General features: G+C 44.0%; 1 protein-coding gene across 1 annotated transcript; it reads right to left on the bottom strand.

Moving 5' to 3' along the window:
• Positions 1–6,006: 6,006 nt before the first annotated feature.
• Positions 6,007–10,027, bottom strand: LOC123430644 (cytochrome P450 87A3). The gene is made up of 8 exons (XM_045114497.1): positions 9,322–10,027; positions 9,077–9,226; positions 8,529–8,780; positions 8,330–8,419; positions 7,827–7,905; positions 7,581–7,687; positions 6,488–6,618; positions 6,007–6,375 (listed from the first exon to the last, which is right to left on the bottom strand). The coding sequence occupies exons 1-8, from the start codon at positions 9,946–9,948 to the stop codon at positions 6,285–6,287; spliced, it is 1,527 nt and encodes a 508-aa protein (XP_044970432.1). The 5' UTR covers positions 9,949–10,027; the 3' UTR covers positions 6,007–6,284.
• Between the last annotated feature and the right edge of the window lie 216 nt (positions 10,028–10,243).

Here is a 10,243-nt window from a genome sequence, read left to right as displayed (position 1 = left end):
ATGTATAAAGCAAAAATAAAGATAACTATTTTGTTGCCTCCCAACAAGCGCTATTATTTTACACCCCTAGTTAGGCATATGGAATAGTTTCAAGTGTTGTCATCCTTGAGATCGTCTTGAGAAGTATGTTTTTCAAAGACAATAGGGAACACATGGTCAAGTAATATCTTGGAATCTTTAATGGTGCTCTCCTTAAACGCTTCCATGCTCCCTCTTACTACCCATGAGTATTGTTTGTTAATGGTATTGAAAACTTGTTGGATAATATAGATACGAGGAACCACTTTAGATGTGTTTCATCATAAGTGTGATATCCTTGAATACATATCTCATCATATAGTCTTTTTTGTATAAAATTTCATCTATCACGGGATGTTCACAACTCATATCATAGTGCTCAAAGATCTCCCGTGCTTCACGCACTATATAGTCAAATTCTTGCATGAGGATAAGCATGGCTATTTTCTTAACTCTAGGTTCTTTTATGACCGGTAACTCATAGAAAATAATTTGCAAACTAGGGTCAGTGCGCATAAATATTCTTTCAAGTTTTAAAACAAGAGCATAAATAGCATCAACATAACTCTTGGTTCTTTTAAGGATTGAAGTATCCTTGCAACTTAAAGCACCCGTACAATTGAAAAATTATTGGATAGCACTTATCCCCATGATATTCCCTTTACCTACAACAAAAACCTTCATGTCTCGCTTTGGGGGAGTTTCCTCAATGGGGAACTTACTCCCATCATCCTTTTCAATGATAAAGTGAGACATGGTAGCAATTTTCAAGCAAACTAGAGAGCGAAGATGCCATCTAGTGACAAGCTGAATAAGCAAAGATAAATATTTTTGTATTTTTATTTTTTACGAGACAAACTAAATATACCAGAAAATAAAAAGAGGAACAACTGAATGGAATTTTGTGCGGAGTTACTTGATAGTTGGTGATGATATTCCTCGGCAACGGTGCCAGAAATCCTTCGTGATACTTGTAATCTGCGTTGGGTTCTCCGTGAAGAGGAACGGATTATCACATCACAATGCGGGTAAGTATTTCCCTCAGTTACGAAACCATGGTTTATCGAACCAATAGGAATATCAACCACAACCGTCTTCAGCGGCTACACACAAAAGAACAAACAACTTGCACCAAACGCAGGCAAAAGGGTTGACAATCCCCTTGGTCTCGTTATTTGCAAGCACATTAGGTGCGTAGATAATTGTAAAATGCAAAATAAAATAAAATAAAATAAATGGCACCAAGGTATTGGAGATTTTAGCAATATGTTGTGAATAGACCCCGGGGCCATAGTTTTCCCTAATGCCATCTCTCATGAAAATAGCACACGGTGGATAAACAAATTAATGTTGGGCAATTGATAGAAGATAGGGTAGTTATTCGATTTTCACGACAATGATCATGTAAATATAGACAACACGTCCATAAACAAATAGTACGACTCATGCCTGCACCTATTACTATTACTTCACTTCAAGAGCGCTTCTATGCTTGCCTCTCTACGCATTAAGTTCATGACAAACAAAAATAATTCTTGGAGAAAGATGACATGATGTAGACAAAGTAAACTCAACCAATATGAATAAACCCCATCGTTTTACCCTTAGTAGCATCAACACAAAGACACAACTTGTCTCCTTCTGTCACTGGGATATAGAAGCTCGCGAGGTTGAACCTACTACAACACACCTCTCTCACTCAAGAAATAACAATCTAGTTGGCCAAACTATTTCAATAGATAATTACAAAGCTTTCATAATCATGCACATAAGAATCATATTAAATATCAGTGAAGACTGAAATATTTATCATGAATAATCTGAACATAAACCCACAATTCATCGGATCCCAACAAACACACTATACAAAAGAGTTACATCATATGGATCAAAGCGAACATGCGATGATCATTGTATTGAAGATCAAAGAGAGAGAGATTGCCATCTAGGTACTCGTTATGGAACCATAGGTCTGTGGTGAACTACTCACACATCATCATGAGGGCAGCAAGGTTGATGAACAAGCCCTCAATGATCGATCCCTTCTTCGACATAGTCCTGGAACGGAGCTCTAGATGGCCTCCGTCGGAATAGAGTCTTGCGGCAATGTAAAAAGTGTTTCGGGACCCCCTCGATGTTTTTTAGGGTAGATGGGAATTTATAGGCCACAGAACAGAGTCGGGAGAGCCACGAGGGGGCCACAAGCCAGCAAGGTGCCCCCACGGCGCACCTTGTTGGCTTGTGGGGCCCTCATGCACCCTTCTGTCTCCTTTTGATGCTCCACGGTCTTGTTTTGGTTGAGAAAAAAATTCACCAAAAGATTCAGGTCAATTGAACTTCGTTTGGTACTGAAAACCTGAAAAGTGGAAAAACACGCAGAAAACAGCAACTGACACTAGACACTCGGTCAATAGGTTCGTTGTAAAAAATAATGTAAATTGGTAGATAAGTACAAAAAAGTGTTCTAAAATGATAACATAATAACATAGTAAAATCAAAAATTATAGATACATTGATTATAGATATGTTGGAGAGGTATCAAGCGCCTCATCTTTTTTTTGCAGGGAAGCACCTCGTATTGGAAATAGCATGGGTGGTGACATTTTTTTTAGGCACACGCTTTATTAATCAACAAACTGAATGTTTAGATGTATTGTCATATGATCATATGGGAGACCCAACCAAACATGACGATCATACCCAACGAAGAAGCGTATTTTGCTAATCTATGAGCTTAGAAATTAAAATTTTCACTTTCATACATAAAATGACATCTAGTAAAAGAGTTTACACCGGATAGTGTTGGTGGGCTGGCCCATCAAACTCCTAATAGCTGCCTCATCTGCCCTCTTGTTTCTTTTCTTTGCAGTAGCTGATTTGTTTCTTTTTGCTCTCTTGTTTCACTTCTATTTTTTTTCCTTGCTCATGTTTATAAAATTTAGAAAATGTTACAAATTCGAAAAGGTTCACAAATTGATATTTTTTCGCTAAATTCAAATTAGTTTGGAATTTGGAAAAGTTTGCAAATTTTTTCATGGAATTCAAAATTTGTTCGTGAAATCAATAATTGTTTCTAAATTCAAAAAATATTTGTAATTTTTTAAAAAACTTTATGAATTCGAAAATATTCATGGATTCAAAAATAACAAATAAAATTGAAAATTACTCCCTCCGTCCCGTAATGTAAGATGTTTTTGCAAGCTAAAAAAACTTGCAAAATTATATTAGACTATGGAGGGAGTAGAAATCTAAAAGTAAACAATAAAAAATAAAATATACAAAAAAGAAAGGCAACAACAAAATGGGAAAAAAACTGACACCTAAAGCTTCTTTTTTTTAGAATTTTTTTCATCCATATCACGAACCAGTACAAAGAAGTTGACCCTTACAAGCATACTGAAACGCAAACACTGAAAACCATGAACACCTAGAGTACCTAAGACAACCATAATAAGAAGATCTTCGGAGCCGTGTGTCTTCATCTCCGAATCTTGAGAGAAGACCCCTGCAGCAGAAGGATCTGCAACCAGTCACAAGCAGGTCATCATCTTCGACCACAGTACAATTGCCTTCATGGTGCTTCCTCCTTTCTTGACACCAGCGCTACGAGGGCATGGACATCAATCCAACACACCTGCAACAGCCGTCGCCATCTTTGGCTTTGAGTACCGCGAAAAGTGTCCCTTCCGGAAAGAAGAGAACTCGAGTCATCCGACCGGTCCAGCACCGCGGTAGGGCCATCCGCCCGGTCCAGCACCGCGGTAGGGCCATCCGCCCGGAAAAAGCAGGATCTCCCACCAGCATCAGCGCAGAGGAAGGAGAAGAACAACATCAACAAATCATACCAACAAGGAAGAAGAAGGGTCTTCGTCTCCCAACATCCATCGCCCATCTGAGGACCCAAACGGCCAGTGCCAATGGACCTCCAGCCACCATAGCCCGCGACCTCGACGAGATCCGGGGATCCCCAACCCCGCTGGCTCCTAGGCGAAGGCAAAAACCTCGCCTGACCGCGAACGGAGCCCGGAGAAATTTATTTCGACGCGACACCACCGCAACGGGCTCGACAGCGTCTCCCTCAACTCTAACCCTGCCACACATCCACCTAGCGAACAAACCCGAGGTTCCCCCTCTCTCCGGCCGCCGGAGCGGCCGACGGAGAGAGAGGGAACCGGTGGCGTCACCGGCGGAGCGCTAGGGAACGCTCGTCGCCTCCCGATCCTACTTTTCGGGAGCAATAGAAGATATGCGTATGAGAAACTCCTTAAACGTCTTGTAGCACTTGATTGGCCAGCCTGCCAGCAAGAGTGTGTGTGTACGCTCCAAGTGTTGCGCGCAGGTAGACACAAGGACGACTCGAGCGATCTTCCATTCGGCCAGCCTAGTAGCCTGTTTCTTTGTTCTCCCGTCGTTCCTTTTGTATGTTCGTGAATTTTCATCTGTTTGTATGTTTTTTGTCTATTGTTTCAATATTCAAAAGCCATATACTTCAAAAATTAATTTATTTATTTCTAAAAAATATGGAACGCATGTTTAAAAAATGTTAATGTAGTGTTAGAATTTTTGTCTGGAAATTTTCAAAAGATGTACGTGACATGAAAATGTGTTCACGTGGTTCATAAAAATGTTCGTGACATCTTTACAAAATGTTTATAAAATTTAAGAAATGTTTAAATACCAATAATAATATATTTCATAGCATTCACAAATAATCTTGACATTTTACCAAAATGGTCGTATGTTCAAAATAATATTTGTGATATTTCAGAAAATATTTATACAGTGAAAATTGTTCACTTATTTTTTTGGACACAAGTAGTATCATCCAAAAATTAACCGTGTATTTTTTGAAATGTGTTAATAAAAAATTCAAACATATATTTGAAAAGTTCATCATATATTTGAAATTTTTTGACATCTACAACGAAAGTTATGTGTGTATAAAAATAATATATAACATATATTTAGAAAGTTCTGCATGTATACAAAAAATGTACAACATGTATAAATAAAAAACCTAAAAAACAATATAAAAATAAATGAAAACTGATAATTAATATAGAAAAAGTCATATTATGTCGTCTGTTGCATCTGTTGCAGGCTTCTTGCATGTATCTGACTTGGGCGTCGGCTATTATGTCGTCGCTGGTTTTCTCTGTGTTACTGTTATCTGGATGCTGCCTGTTATGTGGGCTTTATTAATTCTATTTCTCGTAACACGGAACGAAAACCATTTTTAACACTACTACAAGTAGTGTTAAAAACGTTTTTATATTATGGGACGCAGGTCGGAGGGAGTAGTAGCCGCGGCTTGATCAAACGCCCGCAAGATCCAAACAAAAACCTTCTGGAAGCAAGAGGAGGCATCTGCCAACGGAAAGTCCAGTGTTGCGTACCCGCTGACTGACGGCCGGCTTACTCATTGCCCGGTCATGCCAGCGAGCGATCAGACGCGCTTGAGCCGAGCTGCTCGGCAGCGAAATCTCAATCCTGCGATTTTGTTCCTGCGGCCGAGATCTTGTCCCCGGCATGTCTGCAGAAAGCTTCTCCTGATCACATCTGCCCCAACTAGCACGCCATTATTTAGAAGCCTCTGGGCACCATCAGTTTTAAATCCCCCTTGTGCTATCTACGCCTCCCGGCGTGCGAGCAAAGACGCGCAAATTTAAACCCGTCAGGGACAGCAAAGTGCAGAGGACACCAACATGTTTGGAGGTTTTGAGTTGGAAAGGGCGTCATTCAGAGATCAACTTGACCTGTGGGTCTCAGTTGCTTGCATGAACTGGTGACCCGAGGCTGCTCTGTCAGGTAACAGCTAGATTCTCGTTGTCCATGGCACATTCCCTAATTATAAATCTGCGGGGAAATTCCCTGGCTTTGCAATTATCATGTGTGGCTCATATCGGCGTCTGTCCTGAGTATTATTAGCATCTCTGTCTGAACAAGCCGAGAACAGCTGGAGCTTCCAGGCATGGCTCCACACAACAGTTTCATGCAATGTGCTCTCTTTCTCATTTGAGATGTATGGACCGATTTACACACAACACATGGATAGATGACTAACCACATGGAAAACGAAAACAGCCAAAAGTACAAAAAACCCATTCTGGATCCATTAGAGGTGGTACTCGGTAATATGACTGTAGTTATAACTTATAACTAAGGAATGTGTATCCTACCACTATGCTAAGTATATGGCTTTCCATCCTAAAATATGATCTTTGCCACTGCAACGACCAAACTGTCCAGATATCATCAAAAAAGGGTCAGTTCTTCGGGAAGAGCTGGATGTCAAAGCCATCCGGGAAGCCGAGGCCCGGTGTCCGGACTATGTTCCCTCCTTTGACTGTCTTCCATCTGAACATGAGAAAGATACAGTTGCTCAGATTTTGCCTGTTTTAGAATTTAAGGTAGAAAGAGTTGAAGAAAGATTGCTCTATTTACTTATTTAGAGGTGACAAAATTTTACCTGTATTTCGTAACCAGGTTGTGAATGAATGTTGCCATCAAGACCTTGGTGAGATCGGTCCCAACGCAGAACCGAAGCCCACCTCCGAACGCCATGAAATGCTTCGTTCCACCGGTGATTTCAGGTTTGCCCTGCTCAACAAAGACCAAATCAGGATCCGGGTTTCGATGTGGATTTTCTTTCTAATTAATATCACGGCATTATCTATTTATTTTTGCAGTACGCCGCACTCTAAGTAACACATCTCACACAATCTTGGAAAGCCACAGAATCTTATTCACTCGACAATGCCAATTCAGACTCGATCACCAAGCAGGATACAGTGAACCTGAGGGCAACTTGCTACCGCATCCGTAGATGCATGTCCTAGATTGGCAAGGCAGCTCTCTGTTTGAAGATTTCGCCGTGTACTTTGTTATATATTCCATTCCGTCCTTTTACTGGGAAAACGGTGAAATGGCACATGAGGTTCTATCCCCCTACCGTATTGAGATGTTGTCAGTCTAGAACCCTGAACCCCGAACATGAAAATAAACAATGGTCAGAAACCAACGTGGTTACTGCAACTAGAGTAGACACGCGGTGTATATTTTTTCTACTACTCAGACAGAAGAGGCTGTTTCTTTTCACTTGTTCATGAGCTCACTCATAGACATAGGCATGTTATGTACTACTGCATCTGCTTGCCGTTTTGACCTCTTTGTTAAACTACTAGGCAGAAGGAAGTTTCGGCGATGGTTCGGTCTCACGTCCTGCATGGGCAACAACCGAGATCGTTCCTGATCTCAGTAGCCAAGTTTGGTCTCGGCATCAGAACCCTGATATCTTATACTAATACGCCTGCTAATAATTGGAACTTTGCAGTTGATTAGAGTACTGTTTCTCGCGATTTCTGCTTTAATGGCGAGACCCGAGGCGAGAATATATGCGAGTTCGTTGAGCCTACTTCCTAGGTACTGTAGCTTCAAACATACAATAGGACAGGAACAAGCTGAACGACCAGCCACCGTGACCTGAACGGCCATCAACTTGACAGAAGCAGTAGTATGCATGCTATGGTTTCTGAGAGATGGAGTGAAGATCGACGACGAACCTGCCACCTCCATGGGTTGAACGCCAGAGGATCTTCGTATATCTCGGGGTTTAGGTGCACCGCCGGCGGACACACCATGATACCCCATCCCGCTGGAACTGTGTAGCCTGCGCCGGAGATGGCAAACACAACACGGAGTTAAGAAGATTCGCCGCAACTTGCTAACAGAGGACCTGGTCTGAAAAAGAGATGCCATATGCATGTGCACTGTGGGGTGGAGTTTGTGAATTCTGATCGTCGTCCTACCTTTGATCTCAACGTCTTGCAGGGTCTTCCGGAAAATCCCCGGCACGATGTTGGCGAGTCTGACGATCTCCATTATTACCTTCACGATGGGAATCGAGGACATGGGCGTCAGTCTCAGAAATTCAGAGCTCATAAATTACTTTGTACAGTACTACTTTTCTCGTGTTTTTTCTACCTTACTATTACTCGTCTGGTGAAATTAAACAGGCTTGTTCAAGAAGGTTCTTGTAACTAACTAAGGCTATCTATCTATCAGCATCGAAGATTGGGACTTGGTTAAACAATTGGGAAACACAAACTCTGAAGCTGCAGAGTTGTAGCCTGCAGCGTTGGGACCCCAAGATTCTTGTGCTGCTAATAACTTGCAACTGGCCACTCGTTTAATCCAACTATTAGCGTCTCAAGATGTTGTTACTATCCTAAGTCCTAACAAGGCAACTTGTACAGTTGCACTATCTACGCTAGCTAGGGTGTGCATCAATCCAGGCTAGGGTTAGGCTCACCTGAGACGTGAAGGTCATCGATTTGTACTCGGCCCACGTGACCGCGGCATCTGGGTCCTCCCTGTTGCTGATGATCGCTTCGTGTTCCTCCTGTTCACGTGATTTCTCCGTCAGTGTCTGCTTCATTTTCCAGTCAAATGAAAAGAAATTTGCACGGCTAATCCTATCATCAACTCTGTCTCTGTGGCGCCGTACTGACCGTTAGCGCGTCGACGACTCTGGGGTTCTCGGAGAGCAGCTTGACGCCGAGGGTGAGCGCCAGCGCCGTGGTCTCGAAGCTGGCGAAGAGGAGCACGAACATGAGGTCCAGCGCGATGGTCTCCGTCAGAAGCGGCTTCTCCCTCCTGAGTTCCTGGATCACGTGGTCGAAGAAGTCCTCGCACTTCCTCTCCGGATCCGCCATCCTCTCCTTCATCATGCCCTTGAGCACCTTCATCGCCTTCTTCCTCCCCTGCACCACCGCAATTTGTTATTAGAAAAAAGGATCCCCGTACCGTACACTCTCTGTCAATCAAGCAGGGAACTGGACTTTGATGGAAATATATATATATATATATATCTGTTCCTTGAGGTTTAAGGAATGCATGTGCGCAGCCATATATATCCTGACAAGTACATCTGTGCGTGCTCATTAGTTTAGTGGCCTCACATGTACTCGCTGTTCACAACAGGTGCAATTTGAAGGTATGCTTTCGTGCAATTTAACTATGCAAGATCAAGTGAAATGGGTGGCGCGCAGGGGCATACCTCCATGCATTCATGATAGGCCGTGCCGGGGATGTTGAGGGGGAACGAGATCAAGCCGCGAATGAACGCCGTGAAATTCTCCCGCAGGCTCTCCGACGACTTGGTCGGCTCGTAGCCGATCAGCTTCTTGGCCGTAAGGTCAAATATCATCTGAATATAGAAACAAATTAAGAAGCTGTATTAGCCATCTACGGCCCGAGCAGACCGACTCCGGAGTAGTGCATCTTCTGGGCATTCGATCTTACAGTGGAGAGTCCGTCTTTGATGTCGACGCAGGGCTGCGCCGCCCACGCGGCGAGGCTGCCGCGGCAGGCGGCGTCGGTCTCGGCGAGGAGCACGGCCTTGAGGTTCTCCTGGCCGTAGAGGCGGAGCACGAGGGTCTTGAGGTACTTGTAGATGAAGCCGTGCAGGGAGCCGACGTTGTCGCGGCCGAAGATCTCGGTGAAGGTGTCCGGGTACCAGCTCTCGAACAGCTTCCCCTCGTTCTGGAACACGTAGTGGTTCACGTCCGGGTCCGCCGACACCACCACCGGGCGCCCCACGATGCTCGTCTTGAACATGCTCCCGTACCTCTTCACCCTGTCCCTGACGAAGGGGGAGAGGCCGCAGGTCGGGTTGGGGGCGAAGAACTGCAGCGTCTCGCCGATGATGGGGATGCCCATGGACCCCGGCGGGAGCGTGCCGGCGCATTTGGGGTGGCGCCACCTGTACGCCCAGTGGAGGAGGGCGACGGTGGCGGCCAATGCCGCGCCCCACAGGGCTATATAGGCCATGGCAGCCATGGCCTCGAGGAAGATCGTGCTATATATTCTTGGGGACAGAGGGATGGTGGTGGTGATGCGGAGAGAAGCTAGCTCAAGATATGGCTGCATGTGCGAAGCGAAGGGAGCAGGAAGCTAGCAAAGCCAAGGAGGAGGAGACAGGGGGGGGGGGGGGGGGGGGTTCTGTGTGGGTTTGTGAGGAGTATGAGCTAGAGAAGATTGCCTTATATAAGGGTTGTAAAGGTATTTAATCACCATCTCTGAAGGCACTGTCTTGGACGGACAAGGGAGAGAAGGCTAATTGCATTTGCCCCCTTTCTTGTTTGTTATTTGCGTACGAGTCCATTTTCGTCACGCAGATATTGCTCAATTTCGGCAGCCTGATGCAGTTTTGACAAAACAATGT

The sequence above is a fragment of the Hordeum vulgare genome, chromosome 2H (assembly GCF_904849725.1).
Source record: "Hordeum vulgare subsp. vulgare chromosome 2H, MorexV3_pseudomolecules_assembly, whole genome shotgun sequence".
In the NCBI taxonomy this organism is placed as follows: Eukaryota; Viridiplantae; Streptophyta; class Magnoliopsida; order Poales; family Poaceae; genus Hordeum; species Hordeum vulgare.
Note: the sequence above shows the minus strand (reverse complement) of the source record. Positions and strands in the feature narration are given on the sequence as shown.

What these genes read in the sequence shown, in the direction of transcription:
- LOC123430644 (XM_045114497.1), bottom strand. Translation starts at nt 9,948, where the DNA reads ATGCAGCCATATCTTGAGCTAGCTTCTCTCCGCATCACCACCACCATC. An exon ending in GAGTCGTCGACGCGCTAACG is followed by an intron (nt 8,420 to 8,528) that starts GTCAGTACGGCG and finishes TCACGTGAACAG; the next exon opens with GAGGAACACGAAGCGATCAT. An exon ending in GCAAGACGTTGAGATCAAAG is followed by an intron (nt 7,688 to 7,826) that starts GTAGGACGACGA and finishes TCTCCGGCGCAG; the next exon opens with GCTACACAGTTCCAGCGGGA.